The sequence below is a fragment of the Canis aureus genome, chromosome X, assembly GCF_053574225.1.
Source record: "Canis aureus isolate CA01 chromosome X, VMU_Caureus_v.1.0, whole genome shotgun sequence".
NCBI lineage: Eukaryota > Metazoa > Chordata > Mammalia > Carnivora > Canidae > Canis > Canis aureus.
This window is the reverse complement of record NC_135649.1, coordinates 32,139,294-32,159,133: the sequence shown is the minus strand read 5'-3', so window position 1 is coordinate 32,159,133 and position 19,840 is coordinate 32,139,294. Positions and strand designations below refer to the sequence as shown.

General features: G+C 46.7%; 2 protein-coding genes, 1 non-coding gene and 1 pseudogene across 3 annotated transcripts in view; 1 reads left to right on the top strand and 3 right to left on the bottom strand.

Moving 5' to 3' along the window:
* Window positions 1-1,257: 1,257 nt before the first annotated feature.
* Window positions 1,258-6,152, bottom strand: RPL39 (ribosomal protein L39). Its single transcript, XM_077887942.1, has 3 exons — window positions 5,792-6,152; window positions 3,798-3,901; window positions 1,258-1,826 (listed from the first exon to the last, which is right to left on the bottom strand). The coding sequence occupies exons 1-3, from the start codon at window positions 5,792-5,794 to the stop codon at window positions 1,778-1,780; spliced, it is 156 nt and encodes a 51-aa protein (XP_077744068.1). The 5' UTR covers window positions 5,795-6,152; the 3' UTR covers window positions 1,258-1,777.
* Window positions 2,324-2,455, bottom strand: LOC144309316 (small nucleolar RNA SNORA69). The gene has a single exon (XR_013375359.1). It is a non-coding gene; the product is annotated as a small nucleolar RNA SNORA69 (small nucleolar RNA).
* The window catches only part of LOC144308834 (uncharacterized), a 22,040-nt gene continuing 8,024 nt past the window's right edge, over window positions 5,825-19,840 (top strand). The window contains exons 1-7 of the mRNA XM_077889866.1: window positions 5,825-5,865; window positions 5,917-6,414; window positions 6,611-6,643; window positions 13,222-13,323; window positions 14,591-14,631; window positions 15,883-15,951; window positions 17,296-17,587. Of these exons, the coding sequence (XP_077745992.1) occupies window positions 5,825-5,865; window positions 5,917-6,414; window positions 6,611-6,643; window positions 13,222-13,323; window positions 14,591-14,631; window positions 15,883-15,951; window positions 17,296-17,345 (834 nt within the window). The 3' untranslated portion in view covers window positions 17,346-17,587. The remainder of the gene's footprint in view (window positions 5,866-5,916; window positions 6,415-6,610; window positions 6,644-13,221; window positions 13,324-14,590; window positions 14,632-15,882; window positions 15,952-17,295; window positions 17,588-19,840) is intronic.
* LOC144308226 (protein BEX2-like) lies at window positions 10,557-10,952 on the bottom strand (annotated as a pseudogene).

Below are 19,840 nucleotides of genomic sequence, written 5' to 3'. Positions count from 1 at the left end.
CTGTGTACTATTACAGTTCATTCTCCCAGCCCTCTGAGGGAGCTCCCACCAGCCTCACATCCCTTAAGACACCAAGGCTTACAGCTGGCAAAGGAAGAGGATTTGAATCCCAACTCTGCAATCCTTACGCACTCCGACTTCTGCTGCTGCCTGCTTCTCAGCCAGCCAGTAAGGGGTGGGTAGTATCAACACAGGGTCAATCTCATGTCCTCCAAACACTGACCTCTAGTGCGACGCCTCTTGTAGTTTGTAAAAGGGGATCTTTAATGTCTCAAAACTCCCGTTATTTCCCCTTCAGGAAGCACCGACCTAGTCCTTCACAGCTGGGAAATCAAATATGGGGCGATTGTCTGAGCTAGAGTGGGGCCAATGGAGCCAGAACTGGCACCCTATTCCCCAGCTCCTAAGTAACCTGGTATGTATAACCAACCCTCCTGTCCACGTCATTTCCCCTTTTCATTTCTAACACCACTCATTTAGGGTTGGGAGAGCAGCTCACTCTGCCACCAGTGCCACCTTTGCCTTGTCCCAACCTATTCTGAATAGTGAGGCTATTTTTAATGCTCCAAAACATCACGACTGCCAATTAGATCAGGTCCCTCTACTTTGGCCCTATAGAGCAATTTTAGCAGGGTTAACAGTTACTGCTATCCACACAGCAGCAGCTCCCAGGTTCCTAGGCTGGTTAGTTCAGTGGTCCTTAGTCAAACTACAGTCATCAGAGCCTCCTAGTAGGGTTCTAGGATAGGGTCCCCCATACCATACCACTCCTACTACTTGCTTCCTCTGCTACATCCAGCAGAGGATCCTTACAAACTAGATATAGGGTTGCCACCAAACTGGATTCACCTTCATTCCACAGGTAATTATAAGGAACTTTTCCAGACATTTGCTCTAGCTTCTGAATTGGCCTATTATTAGCCTAACAGATATTTATCTATCCACCAACTAATCCCAAGTACCTAGAACAGTGCCTGGCACATTATCACCCTGTAAATCTAAATCTATTAAGTGTAAAATAGTCTTTTGATTTCTTTCAACAATTTAATAATGCAGAAATTTAGCTCACAGGCTGCACAAAATCAGGCAATTTGATAACCACTGGTTCAGAGGATTCCTACTTCCTACTTGAAAACTGGCATTATGGAATAGTAGATAAAGATGCTATTTAACGACGTGCTACTTACAGGTATGAGGATGACACATATAGTCACTTTCCATTATCATAAGATATAAGAGCCATTAGCCACACAGAGCTTTATAATTAAAAATTTGAAAATTGGTTCTTTATTCAAACTAGCCACACTTTATTTTTTTTTAAAAAGATTTTATTTGAGAGAAAGCACATGAGCAGGGGGAGGAGCAGAGAGACACGCTGACTCCCCGTCAAGACCTGAGCCAAAGGCAGACGCTTAGCAGACAGAGCCACACAGGCGTCCCCTAGCCACACTTTAAATACTTTGTTGTCAAGGGCCATTTCTATCACTGCAGAAAGTTCTATCAGACGGTGCTATGTGAGATCTGACAGGAGGGGCAATTCAGTACTTCACAAATCAGGACACAACAGCAGCTCAGCTGAAAGGTCTCACATTTATTACTGAACCAACCTACTGGTATAGAGGCATAGTAACAGAGAAAATCATTCTCTTGATAAGACAGGTCTATTGGCCAGGTAGGAAGGATGTTTCCATATTGATAAGATAGGAACATGTGATCTCCATGTGGCTTAAATATGTGTGCCAATTATGTTTGCTATTTCATGATGTGCGATGCTTCCTCACAGACCCAGTTTGGTTCTTCTCCAGTGTCTCCTCTTGGAATTGTACCTGCACAGAAAGAAACTGCAGGTTACAAAGACAATCTCACCTCAATTTGTCTGCCCTCAATCACAAACTTTGTTTTTTAAGTACCATAAAATCCTTGAAAGGCAAAGGGTCTCATTTTTTCCTTCCTTGAACAGGTTTGGAGCTCTCTTTGGAAACTAAAAAGTGATTTCCTAATGTGTTTAAGAACTAGTCAAAGCAAAATTTTAACCTCTCAAAATGATTCCAAGCTAGGAAAACACACTGGTTCTTGAGACTGGACTAGTGGGGAAGCTCTCTCCCCTCCCAAGAGTATACCTGCCTACTTTTCATTCAGCATACCTGGGTAGACCCACACACATTTATTTTGAAACCATCCCTTCCAAGCTTCATCAAAAGCAGCATTTCTACATCATGGATCACACACACACAAAAGCTCCCGTATTAATTTTACAATAGATGAACACTCCCAATCATTTCAATATCAAAACAAGTGATTTGCAGAGCTCAGGCCATGCCAGAATTGTCCATATCAATCTGTCATGATTTTACCCTCATAAAGGCAAAATCAAAAATGATCGACACACATTTTCTTTCAGCAGGGTAATGTCAGTACTTCCACAAAATGAAGCACTGTAATTGCAACCTGCTTTCAATACACTTTAAAAGTTGCAAGGCACAGTGGCCCCGGAGGCTCAGCGGTTTGGCACTGCCTTTGTGATCCTGGAGACCCGGGATCGAGTCCCGCGTCAGGTTCCCTGCATGGAGCCTGCTTTTCTCCCTGTCTGTCATGAATAAATAAATAAAATATTAAAAAAAAAAAGGTTGCAAGACAGATGAGGTAGTATTTCTTTCATTCTGCACAATAACCTGTAATGACGGGTCCCGCCACCAGATGGGAATATGACAGAGAAACCGATGTTCACCTCAATACATTTAAAAAGGGGCTTTACTATGGATGGTCTGATGCTCTCAACAGAAATCCACCAAGCTTATAGAAGGGCTAAGCTACCAAAGGAACCACTTCTCCAAGTGGCTCAATACTTTTTCTTAGCATTGTATGGTGGCAACACCATAGGTTTTAAAACCTAGATGCATTTCTAATACCGAGACATCTCCCACACCTATTAATAAATGCCAGTGTTGGGGCAGCCCCGGTGGTGCAGCAGTTTGGCGCCGCCTGCAGCCTAGGGTGTGATCCTGGAGACCTGGGATCGAGTCCCACATCAGGCTCCCTGCATGGAGCCTGCTTCTCCCTCTGTCTGTGTCTCTGCCTCTCTGTGTCTATGAATAAATAAATAAAATCTTAAAAAAAAAGCCAGTGTTCAGTACACAATAAACTAAAGGTAGCACCTAACTGGCCTATAGGGCTACAGGGTGTGGTGATTTTCACATGTCTTTTGAACTGGCTAAAAGAATTAACAGGCCCTCAATTCACATCTTTGTCTTCACATCAGTAAACTAGTATCACTTAGATCTGTAATTTAATCAAATCAGAGTTCTATACTGGCGTCATGATCTTGCACTCCTCAGCTTCCAAGTCTTTCTCTTGCAAAAGGGACCCACTCCCCTGGCCCATTCTAGTGTCAGCTTAAAAAGGCTTTTCAACCAAAAATTTTGGTAACAGTATTTGCTTTCTCCTCCTTTGTTGTCTTCGGGACTTACTTAATTGGGAAAGCCACAAAATCTATATTTCATTTCCAACAAACCCAAGTTCTGAAAGCTGTTTAACATGCAAGGGCTGTCACTGGTTGTGAGCCCTTGAGCCAGTTATCACCAATTTTTGATGCTTATTTTTCTTCCTTTGAGACCTGTCTCAAGGTCCACCTGGTCCCCCAAGAGACTGAAGACAACAGGAAATTAACAAATGTTATTAGAGTGTCTGCCCCTAATCCTAGCTACAGGGTGGGTTGCTTTCCAGAAACACTGAGGAAGCACGTTAAAAAAAAAAAAAAAACCACCACAGAAGAAGCAGGTGGTTGCGGGGGTCCTTACCTGATTTTATTACCAGTTTTCATCCGAATCCACTGGGGAATAGGACGATTCTGCTTTTGTTTCTTGGCCAGGAATCGCTTGATTCTGAAAGTCTTGTGAGAAGACTGGAAGGAAACGTAATCAATTTAGAGAGCAGAGCTTACTCAAATGATTCAGTCAAGAATGCCCTCAATCCACAAACATTTGAATGCTTCGTCCATACCAAAAAACCACCTTTTCAATGCTAAACCCATCACGCCCTTGGCTCTGTTCCTGGCAAGTTCTAGAGACATAATCCCCCACTGTTCAAATAAAAAGTCACCAAGAGTCAGGAAAGTAAGTAACCTACCCCAAATCAGAATATTAATGCAGAGCTGGGATTCAAACCCAGGTCATCCATATATTCCATGGCTAGGGTACCTTTCAGTCTTCCTGCTGTCACCCTTGACCCAGAGGACCATTGGGAATGACTGGGGAACTTGGTTTTCACAAAAGAATACAGCTTTTTGTCAACCAGAGCAATCTAGCACTTCCAAGTCAATTTCAGCGCACTATGTGAAACAGGAATAGTCAAGGATCACTCCAAGAGTAATTAAGATTTTCACAAAGTCCTCGACATTCAATACATCTATTCTAACTCACTGACAATCTTTTGAAAAGATGTAAGTTGTGTTTTAGAGACACGGAGATCGCCTGCGCGAGCGTGTGTGTGTGTGTGTGGTGGGGTGGTGCAGGAGAGTCCACCAGCAGAGCAGACAGCTTGCTGAGGGTGGAGCCAAATGCAGGGCTAGATCCCAGGACCCTGAGATCATGACCTCAGCTGAAATCAAGAGTGGGCTGCTTAACTAACCGAGCCACCCAGGTGCCCCCCCACTAACCATTTTGCTATTAATTCTGTACTTTAAATATTTCCCAATTTCTCATTTCATTTTTTTTGGCTTTAAGAACTTGGGTCATCTAAGTCCAACCGCAACGCTCTCCCTCCTCAGTTTGCAGGGCAATCAGGAAATGGCAGGAGTGGTAGTCTCAAGTCTGGCCTATGTGGTCCAATATCCATCCTGCACCTTGCATAATAATAGAGGCCCATTACAAAGAAGGTAGAGATTACACTCCTGTCACCCAGCTCACGATGGGACTTGTAAACGTTCTGTCACCTAAGAAAGCACCCCTCATCCTTTCCATACCTAGAAGCATCCAGCAATTTTAATTTCTCTGGAAATGATCACAGGTAAAACCCACGACCATTAACTGTCCGCAGTTGGCATTTACCAAGAACGTCCGAATGGCACCCAGGTGCACACTACAGCACCCCTCCTTCCAGGTACTTCCACGGGAAGACGCAGAAGTCGCTGAACAAAGGCCAGAAAGTCCTGTAAGCTCATAACATGGTATGCTCCTGGCCGCCAACTTAAAACAATTTCCGAAAACCAGCAGACCTCGTTCCCTTCTCGATGCCCGGTACGTGTGGTGCGCACCCCACTGTCAGGCCACGATTTTTGGAGTGAAGCCCCCCGGCTTCTCTTCCTGCCCCAGAATCACAGTTCGCTCCAAAAGGGCAAAGGGTGGGATCCCTGGGTGGCTCAGCGGTTTAGCGCCGCCTTCAGCCCAGGGCGTGATCCCGGAGACCCAGGATCGAGTCCCACATCAGGCTCCCGGCGTGGGGCCTGCTTCTCCCTCTGCCTGTCTCCGCCTCTCTCTCTCTCTCTCTCTGTGTCTTGTGAATAAATAAAATCTTAAAAGGGGGGGGGGACAAAGGGCAGTGGAAACCCGTGCTAGCCTGGGCGGCGGCCGGGCACACAAAGCACCACGCTCCGGACCTCGCATCGCCAGCGCAGCCCGCCTCGACTCGAGCCTGCGAGCTTTCCGGGAAGCGGAGCGGAGGCCAAACTCGAGCCGCTCTGCAGGGAGCCTCAAGCAGGCCCGCGCACCTCGACGCAGCGGGCGGCACCGGCGAGCTCTGGAGATCTCGGCTCTCGGCAAGCCGGCCCCGAGCGGATGGTAACGGATGAACTTACCATGGCGATCACAGTCAACCACACGCAACCAGGATGGCGGCGGAAAGGAGAGAGGAGGAGACGGGCGGAAGCACGTATTTAGAAGACGTCGCCAAGGGCGGAGCTTAGGCGTGTGCACGCCGTAGGCCCCGGCGGCTCCCCGCGGCCTCCCGCCCCCGGCACGCCCGCGCGGGCTCCGGTGGGAACTGGCCGAGCGCGCTGCTCCGAGCGCGACGGAATTCGCTTAGCACCACTTCCGTAAGTGGGTTCCTCGGGAGCCCGTCAAGTGTGCTAAGGGCACCGCGCCTTGTGCCTTGTGGGCGTGGCGCACGGCCCGCGGTAGTGCCCGAGGGTAACCCTTCCGAAGGCCGAGTGAGCGGGGTGGGCGGGCTTCGCTCAAGGGAGGGCCCGGAGACGTCACGTCCGAGTGCAAGGGACTTCGGTCCTGGGCTGGCCCCTGGGCTGGCGGGAGGGCTGCGAGGGCTGCGAGGGCTGCGAGGGCTGCCCTCCGCCGGGTTGGGCCTGCGGCACCCATCTCGGCCGTATCTCGACCTCTTGAAGTGGTTTCCACCTGGCTGGGCCGCTGGACGGGAAGGGATGGTGATGATGGAGGAAGCAGGAGAGGGCGGCGGGGGCTGCATTAGGTGGGTCCGGTAAGCCTAGGCCAGAGCTGAGAAAGTTCGGGACAGCCTTTCCCCCAGCTACTAGGGGTCCCGGGCTCTTAGCCCGCTTTACAAAATGTATAGGAATTGTTGGCATACGTTTCGGATGTTAATGATCCCCGTTTTCGTGTTTTGCTTCTCCACATTGAAAAACAAAAACCTCTATGTATCTTTGCAGTCACCTCAGGCAGTTTTGCACCAGTAGATTAAGGTAAGGGTTTTAACCTGGGGTCCACAAACAGTCCATGTATAGAATTCACAGGATACATGAACTTGGATGGTGGGGGGGGGGGCATCACAACTTCGTTTTTATCAAACTGTCTGAAATGTAGCGCTTTCTTTCTTTACAGACAGGCAGCAAACTGTAGTGGGTGGCATTAACAGTACCTATGACTTGGTCACCAGTAGAAATCAAAGATGGTTTCATATCACACTGCAGTTGATGGAGACGTCTTAAAATATCATTTATACACTCATCGCTTTTTTGAAATTATAGTACAGTTGACCCTTGAGCAACATGGATTTGAACTGCATTGGATCCACTTATAGGTGGATTTTTTTCGATTAATACAGTAATACAGTACTATATGTATTTTCCCTTCCTTATAATTTTCTTTTCCTTTCTTCTTCTTCTTGAGAGAGAGAGGGGGCGGGGGCTGGGAATGTGCAGAGGGAGAAGGAGAAAGACAATCTTAAGCAGTGTAGAACCCATCGCAGGGCATGATCAGGCACCCCCTTATGATTTTTTTAATGACCTTTTCTCTAGCTTACTTTGTTGCAAGGACATAGTATATAATATGTATAATATATAGGATACGTGACTGTTTATGTTATCTGTAAGGCTCTGGTCAGCAGTAGGCTATTAAATTTTGGGGGAGTCAGAAGTGACATGCAGATTTTCCACTGTGCAAGGTTGACTCCTCTAACCACTGCGTTGTCAAAGGTCAACTAGAGTTATTAGACCCATAAGTAGAACTGTGTTAAGCCTGTATGTTATTGTAGCACACATTTCTTTTAGAAAATATTTTGATAACTATATTCCAGTGCATTGGTTTTCTTTGTAATCCTATGTACTTTGTTTTATGCGTTTAAAAACATTCTGAAAATAAACTTCGTCAGACTGCCAGAGGATTCCATGCAACAAAAATGGTTGGGAACCTCTCAATTGGAGTATAGAGACAGATGGTAGAACAAACAATTTAGTAGGAGACTTTGGAAATAGTCCGGGTGAGAAATGATGGCCCATGGGGCACCTAGCTGGCTCAGTGGGTAGAGCATGTGACTCTTGATCTCAATGTTGTGAGTTCGAGCCCTACGTTGGGTGTAGAGATTACTTAAAAATAAAATCCTGAAAAGGAAAAGAAAAGAAAAAAGAAAAGAAAAAAAGAAAGAAGAAAGAAGGAAAAAGAAATGATTGCCCAAAGTAAAGTAGTCCCCAGGATGTTGAATAAGAAGAAATAAGATCAAGAGATGATTATGACATTAACAGGACTTGGTTTCTAGGTTTCTTTTTTTTTTGTATAGAAGATCCCAGAACAAGGAAAGTTCAGTGCACTCCGGGAAATGTTAACCCGAAGATCCAGAGGCATTTCCTTCACCGCGTGTGTTTCTTAGGTGTGGGCGCTGCGGCACGCGCTGAACAGAGCTGCTGGTCCTGCTCCAGGTTTCTAGGTTTCTGTCTTGAGCAACTGGATGCTGGTGCCTTAGGTCTGGAGAGGAAATACACAAACAATAGGAACCTTGAGCCCAATATAATAACCATTTTTTTAACAGCAAAAGTTTAGTTACTTTAATCCCATCTGGTTCTTTTTAAGATTTTATTTATTTATTTGAGATGGGGAGAGAGAGAGAGAAATAGAGAAAGAGTAAGAGCATGCCCAAGATTAGGGGGAGGGAGAAGCAGACTGCCCGCAGAGCAGGGAGGCGGTGAGGGGCTCGATCCCAGGGCCCTAGGATCATGACCTGAGCCAAAGACAGACATTTACTGACTGAGCCACCCAGGTGCCCCAATCACATCCAGTTTTTAAATTCAGACTATCATCCAGATAAATTTACATTTAATTAAAGTGAGACCTTGGACTTCTTTTTAAAATTTTTTCTTTAGATTTTTTATTTATTTGAGAGAGAGAGAGATAGAGCTGGAGTAAGAGCAGGGTAAGGGGCAGAGGGAGAAACAGACTCCCCACTGAGCAGGGAGCCTGATGCCGTCGGCTCTCGATCCTTGAACTCTGGACTCTGGGATCATGACTTGAGCCAAAGGCAAATACATAACTGACTGAGCCACCCAGGCATCCCGAGACCTCAGACTTCTAAATCTCAATTTTTACTGTTTATTTGAGAGCCAGTATTTTCTTTTTGGTGGCCCAAAAGAGCAGCAAGTAAGCCTTTAGTTGGTAAATGATCATCATCTTCATCATTATAGCTACCATTTACCTCAGATTTAGGGTGGAAATAACACTGTGCTAGGAGGTTTTTTTTTAAGATTTTATTTATTTATTCATGAGAGACACAGAGAGAGGCAGAGACAGAGGCAGAGGGAGAAGCAAGCTCCCTGCAGGGAGCCTGATGTGGGACTTGATCCCAGGACCCTGGGATCACAACCTGAACCGAAGGCAGATGCTTAACCACTGAACCACCCAGGCGTCCCTATGCTAAGAGCTTATGTAAATCATCCTTTTTTTTTTTAAAGATTTATTTATTTATGATAAACAGAGAGAGGAGAGAGAGAGAGAGGCAGAGACAGAGACAGAGACAGGAGGAGGGAGAAGCAGGCTCCATGCCGGGAGCCTGATGTGGGACTCGATTCCGGGACTCCAGGATTGCGCCCTGGGCCAAAGGCAGGCGCTAAACCGCTGAGCCACCCAGGGATCCCCTAAACCATCCTTTTTAATTTATTTTTTATTTTTAAAGATTTTATTTATTTTTTCATGAGAGACAGAGAGAGAGAGAGAGGCAGAGACACAGGCAGAGGGAGAAGCAGCCTCTATGCAGGGAGCGCAACGTGGGACTCAGACCCAGGTCTCTAGGATCAGGCCCTGGTCTGAAGGCGGTGCTAAACTGCTGAGCCACCCGGGCTGCCCATCATCCTTTTTTTAAAAAAAGATTTTATTTATTTATTTGAGAGAGAGAATGAGAGGGAGCACAAGTTGGAGGGGGGGTGGGCAGGGAGCTTGACAAGAGGGGACCCTAGGACTCTGAGATCATGACCTGAGCTGAAGGCAGACACTTAACTGACTGAGCCACCCAGGTGCCCCTTAATCATCTTTTTTTCTTTTTCTTTTTTTAAAGATTTTATTTATTCATCTGAGAGAGAGAGAGAGAGCAAGTGGAGGGGGGCAAAGGAGGAGGGAGAAGCAGAGTCCCCACTGAGCAGGGAGCCTGATGTGGGACTCAATTCCCAGAACCCTGAGCCAAAGGCAGATGCTTAATTGACTGAGCCACCCAGGTGCACTCCCTCAAATTCTTTTTTGCTGTTTTTTTTTAAATTTTTTATTTATTTATGATAGTCATACAGAGAGAAAGAGAGAGAGCCAGAGACACAGGCAGAGGGAGAAGCAGGCTCCATGCACCGGGAGCCCGACGTGGGATTCGATCCCGGGTCTCCAGGATCACGCCTTGGGCCAAAGGCAGGCGCCAAACCGCTGCGCCACCCAGGGATCCCTCTTTTTTGCTGTTTTAAACTGCTTTATTAACTTCACAATATATAATGAGCATCTTGCCATGCAATAAGGTAAAACTTCCCTGCTAACAGAATCTTACAGATTGGGTCAAAATACAACATTCAATTAGAAGCTGGAAATATGGGTGCCTGGGTGGCTCAGTCAGTTAAGTGTCTGCCTTCAGCTTAGCTCATGATCCCAGGGCCCTGGGATCCAGCCCACATCAGGCTTCTGCTCAGCAGAGAGTCTGCTTCTCCCTCTCCCTTTGCTCCTTCTATGCTCGCATGATCTTTGTCTCTCCCTCCTCTCTCTCAAATAAACAAATAAAATCATAAAAAAAAAAGCTGGTAATAGGAGACCCACAGGAGATGTGTAACAAAAGGATTACAACAAAAGTGCATTGAGAACATGTAAGTTTAGGAAGCAGGTGTGCCTTCCTATTAATTTCAGGGAAAATGTCAGGATTCAAGACATAAAGCAAACTTCATCATAATGGTCCTGGTGAGGAGGGTCAGCACTAACCACCCACAGACTGTGACTGAATTGCTTCCCCCTCTCCCTGTCCCCATCAGCTTTTTCCTCAGCTGTCTCCCCTTCTTCCCAATCCTTCCCATATTCTCTTCTCTCATCATTGCGGCTCTCCAGGCCTCCGAATCGGGGCCCACCTATACTGCAGGTTGGGCTGCTTAACACGGAACCGCCTGGGATTTACTCTGGGCCCACAGTATTCACTAGCTTGCAAAGGAGGGGGGGGCAGGGGCTCTTCTTTATTGGCAGCTTGCTCCTTTTCATCCTTTTGTTTTCCTGGTTTGCATTTTCCACGTTGAGATTTTTCACTGTTTGTTCCTCTTTGGATGCCATTGGTCCTGGGCCTATCCTCGTGGGATCCTCCTCTTGCTCCCAGCTCTTGCCAGGAGTGCATCTCTGTGCCACTTAGACCAGCATACCAGCTCCCCCTCCACCTCCTACTCTTTGGCCTGGGACCCCTCAGGGCCACCAGGAGCAGGTACCGAGAAGGGTAAATCATCTTTTTTTTAACTCTCACAGCTTGATAGGGTGCTCTTCATCCTACCAGGTTTTCCTTCTACGTTGCACGCTATCCACTGTGAGTTCCTTTTGCTGATTCTTCCTTATCTCAATTCCTTTTTAACTTTGGAGAGCCCCAAGGTTCAGTTGTGAACCTCTTCTCTTTTCTATATACACTCCCTCCTTTGGCGATTTCATCCAATATCATGGATCTAAATACTCTCTTGGTTGATGACACCCAAACATATATCTCCAGCTTGGACCCCTCCTGGAACTCCTACTACCTTCCCAACACCCACTTGGATGTCTAATAGATTCCTTAAACTCAGTATGTCCCAAACAGAACTCCTGATCCCCGCCCCCAAATGGGCCACTCAAAGTCCTCCCCATTACAACAAATGACACCTCCATTCTTTCTGTGACTTGGGCCAAAATTTATCTTCCAGTCTTCTCTTTTATATCCTGCACCTGGTTTATCATCAGATCTGGTCAGCTTGACTTATCCAGAATCTTGAAATTTATCCAGAATCTGAGGACCTACCAACTCTACCCTGGTCCGAGCCACCTTCTCTCACCTAGATTATTTTAAGATTCCTCACTGGTCTTCCTGCTTCTGTTATAGCTTCTCCATAGCAGCTGGAGTGACCTTTCAAAACCTAAGGCAGATCATGTCACTCCTCTGCTCAGCACTCTCCAGTGGCTCCCCGTTCCTCTCCTAATGAAAGAGAATACAGGAATTTGCAGTGGCCTAAAAGGCTCTACCCACTTGAATGGATTACCTTACTTCTCTGACCCAATCTGCTCTCTACCTCTCACTTACTTGGCTAAAGCCTCACTGATCCCCTTGCTCTTCCTTATACCAGACACAGTTCTCTCCACAGCCTTAATACTAGGTGCTCTCTCTGCCGGAGACTCCATTTCCCTAGGTAGCCCGTGGCTGGTCTCCTCACCTCCTGCAAGTCAAGGGTCAGGTGTCTCCATTTAAGAGAGACCATCCCCCCAAACAGTGTGTAGCCCCTTTCCCTGTTTTTCTTTTTTTTTAAATTTTTTTAATTTTTTAATTTATTTATGACAGTTACACACAGAGAGAGAGAGAGGCAGAGACACAGGCAGAGGGAGAAGCAGGCTCCATGCACCGTGGGATTCAATCCCAGGTCTCCAGGATCGCGCCCTGGGCCAAAGGCAGGCGCCAAACCGCTGCGCCACCCAGGGATCCCTTTCCCTGCTTTTCTCGATAATACTTATCACCCTCCATCATGTCATATCATTTATTGATCATCTAATTCCACATTTGGATGAAGCACAATTAAGGCAGAGACATTTTTTTACCTTTTTATGTTGAAGTAATCGGGGATTCATAAGAACTCACAAAAATCTACAGAGGTCCTGTGCACCCTTCACTCAGCCTTCTCTGGCATTAGCATCCTGCATCACAAACATACAATATCAAAACCAGGAAATTAATGTTGGAACGATCCAAAGCACTCACTCAGATTTCACCAGTTATATATGCACTTGTCTATGTGTGTGTGTGGGGGGGGGGGAGGGGGTAATTCTATACAGTTTTATCATATATGTAACTTTGTGTGTGTGTATGTGTAGAGTTCTATATAGTTTTATCCCATGGTATAACTTCATGGAACTGCCACCACAGTAAAATAGAGAACTGTATGTACGATTACCACAAACCTCCACGAGGGCAGGGTTGGGTTTCTTTTTCCCCCTTGGATTTGTTTGCTCTCGTACCCCTAGCACCAAGAACCAAGCCTGACACATTGTAGGCCTGGGTATCTGTTGAACTGAAAAGGGCAATAAACATAGTGCTGACTGACTCTGAAGCCAGGACTATGGGAGTTTGAGTACCACCAGTGCAACATACTAGTCATATGGCCTTGGATACATAACTTAGCCTGTCTGTGCTTCAGTTTTCTCTAATGTAAAGTGGGGATTAATAATATTACTTAACTCAGAGTGCTGTGGCAAGGATTCAGAGAGACTGGTCAGGCATGGTCAGCGCATAGTAAGCCTGTGTTGATATATACCTGGCACATAATAGCCATCCAGCTCAGCAAACAACAGCTTTCATTCCCTTGATTTGTCACAGGGTAGATGGTGCGAGGAACCCAATAAGCTATTATAAGAATGTTGAAGGCGTGCTGATTGCCAGCGACGGAGTGGAGGCGGCATTTGAATTCGGCCTTAGAAGGTGAGTGGTGGTGGTATGGGCTGAACTGTGTTCCCCTAAAATTGATATGTTGAAGCCCTAGCCCCCAGTTACTCAGAATGTGACTATTTGGAGGTAGGGCCTTAACAGAGGTGATCGAGTTAAAATGAGGCTTGCTACTAGTGTAGGCCCTAATTCAGTCTGACTGGTGTCCTTATCAGAAGAGATTAGGATACACAGGGAGACACCAGGGATGCTCAAAGACCAAGTGAGAACACGACGGAAGCTGGCCGGGCACCTGCAAGCCAATTAGAGAAGCCTCAGGAGAAACCAAACCCACTGATGGCTTGGTGTGGACTCCTAGCCTCCAGAACTGTGAGAAATTTGTCATTTGAGCCACCCAGTCTGGCATTTTGTTATGGCAGCCCTGGTAGACTAATACAGGTGGGAGCAGGACCGGGGGAGATGGGGAGGAGGGCATTCCAGCCAGAAAGAGCCGCATGCCACAGGAGCCAACGTGCAGTACCTTTGGTTGGCTGGAGCCAGGGGAGGCAAATTACAGGGACCAGAATCCAACAGAGCTGGGTCCCACAGGTGTCACAAGGGACAAGGGTTGTGAAAAGGCTCCAGGATTTGCCATCGGGTGCTCCTTGGTGCCCATGGAAGTTGGGCGGTGTAGATGGAGATGAGGAACGTGGAGAAAAGGGGAGAGTGGTTGGTGAGCTGGGGCAGGGCTTGAGGAGAGGAGATGCTTTTAGTATGTTTGAGTGCGGGGAAGGAGGTAAAGAAGGGCCATGAGAGGGCGGTGAGCTCAAGAGTTGGCTGGGCTTTTTTTTTTTTTTTTTTTAAGATTTTATTTGAGAGTGGGAGAGACAGAAAGCATGAGCAGGGGGAGGGGCAGAGGCAGAAGGAGTAGCAGACTCCCCAATGCGGGGCTTGATCCCAGGACCCCGGGATCATGACCTGAGCCCAAGGTAGACATTTAACCAGCTGAGCCACCCAGGCACCCCTAGGTTGTTTTGGGTCGATCATGGAGAAGAAGGGAAGGAGAGAGGTTAAAGATGCATGGAAATGCAAGTATAGTGAATCACAGCAAGGGCTTGGAGGACACATGGGGGCAGGCTGAAGGGCATTGGGAGAGGAGCTTCCCTTGAAAAGGACGACAGTCATTTCCTGCAGTTGGGAGGGAAGAAGAAAGACGTGAAGGGAGGATGTTTTCTGTACATTTAGTTTTTAAATTATGTCAGAAAAAAAAATTATGTCAGTATTTTCCATGGTTGCATCCTATATCACCCTACATTTTTTTTAGGTGTTTTTCCTACAGGAAGATGAACAAATGTGCATCCAAAGGTATGTACTAAATTGCTTGCAGCAGAGTTATTTGCAATAGCCCCACACAGGAAGCTGTCCTGATCTATCACCAGGTAAGCAGATACATTGCCTATTTACCAAAGTGTGATCCTCGGAAGTCTAGGAGGTGGTCATTAAGACCCTTTCAGAGGGTCCACGAGGTCCAAACTGTTTTTATAATAATACAAAGCAGTCCCTTGCTTCTTTTGCTCTCATGCTTTCATGAGTGTACTGTGGAGTTTTCAAGAGGCTGCAGCTGCATGACTTAGAATGACTTCTTTGCTCAGACAGACAATAGAATGTGTGCTTGTGTGTTTTAAATATTCTTATTTTAATTCCTAAAACAGTATATATCAGTACACATAATCCACACAAACAGAGGTCCTTCAGGGTCCTCAATGATTTTTAAGCATAGAGGAATCTGAAGACTAAAACATTTGCAAACTGTTCCTATCCAGCAATGAAAATGAATAAACTACAACTATGCACAGAGGCATGCTTGATCTCATAAACATCCACAGGAATGTGGTACAAAGGAAGCCAGACAAAAGCATGCATACTATATGATTCCATTTTCATAAAGACCCAAACCAGGAGAATGGATTCTGTGCCATGAGAAGTCGGGATAGTGGTTATCCTTGGGGGCAGGGGGCGCTGGTCATACTCAGTTTCTCCATCTGGGTGCTGTTTTGGTGGGTGTGTTCACTTTGTGAAAATTCATCTAGCTGTACACTTTGGGTTTGTGCACTTTTCTGTGTGTGTGTTCTATTTCAGTGTCAAGTTAAAAACACATCGACATGAGTCTACAGACAAAAGTGTAAATGAAACAATTTACAGAGGGCTTTGTGCTATCCCAGTCTGCCCCCACCACCCCATTGGCTATTTTACCCCATAGGTAATTTTTCTTAGTTGCTGATTCCTCCTTTCATTGTTTTTTTGGAAAATATCTGTATATTTTCTTTTTTAAAAAATATATTTATTTGAGAGAGAGCACACACATGTACATGCGTCAGTGGAGGAAGGGCAGAAGGAGAGAAAGGGAGACAATCTCAAGCAGACTCCACACTGAGTACAGAGCCCAACCTGGAGCTCGATCCCATGACCTTGAATCATGACCTGAGCTGGAACCAAGAGTCGGACGCTCAACCAACTGAGCCACCCAGGTTCCCCTTGAATATTTTCGTTTTCATGTCATTTCAGATATTCATATATTTGTTTGAATAGCCCCCCACCCCTGCCCTCCTTTGACAGAAGCAGCCTGGTACATACAAGAGAGAGCCTGTGAAGTGGATGGAAGGAGACCGAAGTGGCGCATGGCAGGTGGGTTGGAGTACAGGAAATTAGGCTCACCAGCCTTCTGCAGGGAGTAAAGGCATCTGGAGGAAGGGGAAAAGATGTGGAATCAGTACATGCATTCATTCAAAAAGTCGAAAGCCCTTACTATGTGCAATAGCTGGATCGACCATACTGTCATTTGCAGCATGGTGTGGCCCATGTGCTAAGAGGGACACATGGGATGCTGGGAGAGCAGCCCCCTCCCCAGCCTGGGCAGGAGAAGGTCAGGGTGGGAAAGGTCTTCAGAGATGTGGCTGCTTGAGGGAAATCCTGATGAAGGAATAGGAAGGGGCAGAGAAGGGGAGTGAGGGATGTCTTTCCTTGAAGAGGAAACTCTGTATTTGCAAAGGTGCAGAGCCCCAGGGCAGGTATCCTAGGCCTCCCAGTATAGGCCCAGGGATCTGAGCTTTATTCTGGAGGCTGACAATCTGCAACTTCTTTAGCAGAATAATTCTGTGTTTTTTAAAAAAATTTATTTATTTATTCATGAGAGACAGAGAGAGAGAGAGGCAAAGACACAGGCAGAGGGAGAACCAGGCTCCATGCAGGGAGCCCGACGTGGGACTCGATCCTGGGGCCTCAGGATCACGCCCTGGGCTGAAGGCAGGTGCTAAACCGCTAGGCCACTGGGGCTGCCCTAATTCTGTGTTTTTAAAAGCCATTTTACATAGAAATCCACCCTTGACTCTTCTCTTTCTCCTACACCTAGGGAGAGGGAGAAGCAGACTCCCTGCTGAGGAGGGAGTCCAATGCAGGGCTTGATCCCAGGACCCTGGGATCATGACCTGAGTGGAAGGCAGATGCTTAACAAAATGAGCCACCCAGGTGCCCCTCTTTTCCCTTCTTTTGACGCTTACCCCTTCCAGTCTCTTCTCAGAACAGCAGCCAGAGTGATTCTGTTAACCTGTCACATTGTGTCCCTCATCTGCTAAAGTAGCTCTGATGGCTCATCATCTCACTCTGGGGAAAAATCCCAGTCCTTACAGTGACCTACAAGGGGCATACACCATCAGACCCTTCCATCCCTACCTCTGACTTCAACTGCTCTTGCCTTCAATTCACTCTGCTTCAGCCATGCTGGTCAGTTAGGATCCCATGTCAGGGCCTCTGCATTCTCTGTGCCCTCTGCCTGGAAATTTCTTCCATCAGTCTCTTTTAAGTCTTTATTTACATGTTGCCTTCCCAGTAGAAAGCCTAACGACCTTATCCATCTACAATGGCAACCCCTGCCCCCATACTCAGCACTCCCTACTCCTGCTTTGTTTCTCTCCGTAGAACATATCTGACTAGCATATGTTTTCTTTCTTTCCTGTCCGACTCCCTCCCTAGAGTGTAAATCCTGTGAGGTCTTGTGTTTTGTTCACTGCTATCTTCTCTGAGCCTAGACTAGTGCCTCACAGGAGGTGCTCAGTAAGCATTTGAAGAATGAATGAATGAAGTCGACTACATCAGATAGCCAAATTACAAGAACAGGCTCCTCAGGGCAGTTTACATCTTCATTGCTTGGCCTGGACACTGCTTGAGGAACCCCTGGAGCCCTTCTGCCCCGCCAAGAAGGTTCCTCTGTGTGGTTTCAAAATGACTGCTGAGGCAAACTCGAGCTACTGCAAGCTTTGGAAGGGTAAGTGTCAATTATGGAAGTATTCTAGAGAGATCCTCTGGGCAGCTGTGTGGAGACCAGATGGGGGTGGAGGCCGGAGTGGACATGAAGAGACCCATGGGGGGCCAGTGCCACAGCCCCGAAGCCATCACGTTCTCCTTTGTTGCAGTCACATAGTGGTCCCTGAGTCTCTCCCTCCCACTCCTTGCCGACTTAGCTCCTGGCACTCTCTTGACCACTGCTGTCGTAGTTCTTGATGAGTGTAATATCCATGCATTTGCTTCCAACCCCTCGGCCTCCCCTCCTCCAGCAATCTTGTCCTCCCCACACTGCATCAATCCCAAAGCCATAGCTCTGACCTTGGCATTAACCCGTTCTCGCTCTCCTTGCAGCTCACCTCCCCAGGTCCCCCAGCACTGGCCCCACATCTCTTTCATCTAGCCCCACCCCCATTCTCCTAGAGCAGTGCTTCTTGAGGCTTAATGCACACATAAGTCACCTGGGGACCTTGGCAGACTACAGATGCTGATTCTGCATTTGTGACAACTTCCCGGGTGACATGTGTGCTCTGGGCTATGGACCCACACTCTGAGTAACAAGGGCTTAGGCCAGAGGCTGGCAAATTCCGAATGGTAAATATTTTAGGCTTTGCAGGCAACCTACATCAACGGTGACTGTTCCACTGTGCTGTTGCAGCCAGACAATACATAAATGAAGGGGTGTGGCCACGTTCCATTAACAGTTAGTTACAGAGGCTGAATTTGGAATTTCATAGAATTTGTGGGTGTTACAAACAAGTATTTTTTTAAAAAAGATTTTATGTATTTATTCGTTAGAAACATAGAGAGGCAGAGACACAGGTAGAGGGAGAAGCAGGCTCTCCACAGGGATCCTGATGCAGGACTCGATCCCAGGACCCTGGGATCACGCCCTGGGCTGAAGGCAGGCACTTAACCACTGAGCCACCCAGGCATCCCACACACAAGTCTTTTGATTTTGTTTTCAACCATGTAAAAATACAGAGGCATTCTTAGCCGGTGGGCTGTCCACAGGTAGGCAGTGGCCAGGTGTGGTCCACAGTTTGCCAGCCAGTGGCTTGGATGACAGTTCCAAGCCTTTCTTCTGTCCTCAGACCTGCAGTCCTTCCTCTGTCGGTGAGGCACCAGTAAGCAATCATGGGAGAACTTGCATAACTCCCCTACCACGTCCCAGCTCCCAACGCCTCTGCCTTTGTCCCCTTCCCACAGATGAAGTGTCCATGCTACAGCCAGCCTTCCTGCTTGCTGTGCCCTCTGTCTTAACCCCTGTCACCTATTTGAGAACCTTGCCCTGTCAGTTCCTCCCATTCTGTCCCCACCTCTCATGGGATTGTTCCCATCCACATTATGAATACACAAGTGGTCCTTTCTCCCATCTTAAAAACCTGCCCTTTACCTCAGTCCCCTTTCCCACTATTGCTCTTTCCATTCCTCCCTTTAAAACAAAGCTGGGGAAGATTTGTCTATAGCTACCCTTCTAAATCACTCTCATCCCATTTTTTTTTTTGAGATCTCATTCACATATGATAAAAGTCCCCACTTTAGAGTGTACAATGCAGTGCTTTTTATTTTTTAGTATGTTCACAAGGCTGTGCAACCATCCCCACTGTCTAATTCCAGAATACCTTGTTACCCTTAAAAGAAACCTGTACCTGTTAACAGTCACCCTCCATTCCCCTTCGCCGCCCTCAGCCTTAGGCAACCACTAATACACTTTCTCTCTGTGAATTTAGACTTGGGACATTTCATTTCATTGTGTGGCCATTTGTGTCTGGCTTTTTTCACTTAGCATAATGTTTTCAGGGTTCTTTCATGTTGTAGCAAATGTCAGTATTTCATCCCTTTTTACAGCTGAACAATATTCTACAATATGTAGAATTGTTTATTAGTTGATGAACATGTGACTTCCATTTTTTGGCTGTAGTGAACAATGCTGGAAACACTGGCATGCAGTTACCTGTTTAAGTACCTGTTTTTGGTGATTTGAGGTATATACTTAGAAGTGGAATTGTTGGGTCATATGATAACTTATAATGTTTAACCTTTTTTAAAAAAAGATTTTATTTAGTCTCATTTAAGTCATGAGAGACAGAGAGAGAGGCAGAGACAGGAGAAGCAGGCTCCATGCAAGGAGCCCGATGTGGCACTCAATCCCGGGACCCCGGGATCATGCCCTGAGTCGAAGGCAAACACTCAACCATTGAGCCACCCAGGCATCCCAATGTTTAACCTTTTA

Coding starts and splice junctions, on each gene's coding strand:
- RPL39 (XM_077887942.1), bottom strand. Junction 1,827..3,797: donor AAAACTGGTAATAAAATCAG/GTAAGGACCCCC, acceptor CTTTCTGTGCAG/GTACAATTCCAAGAGGAGAC.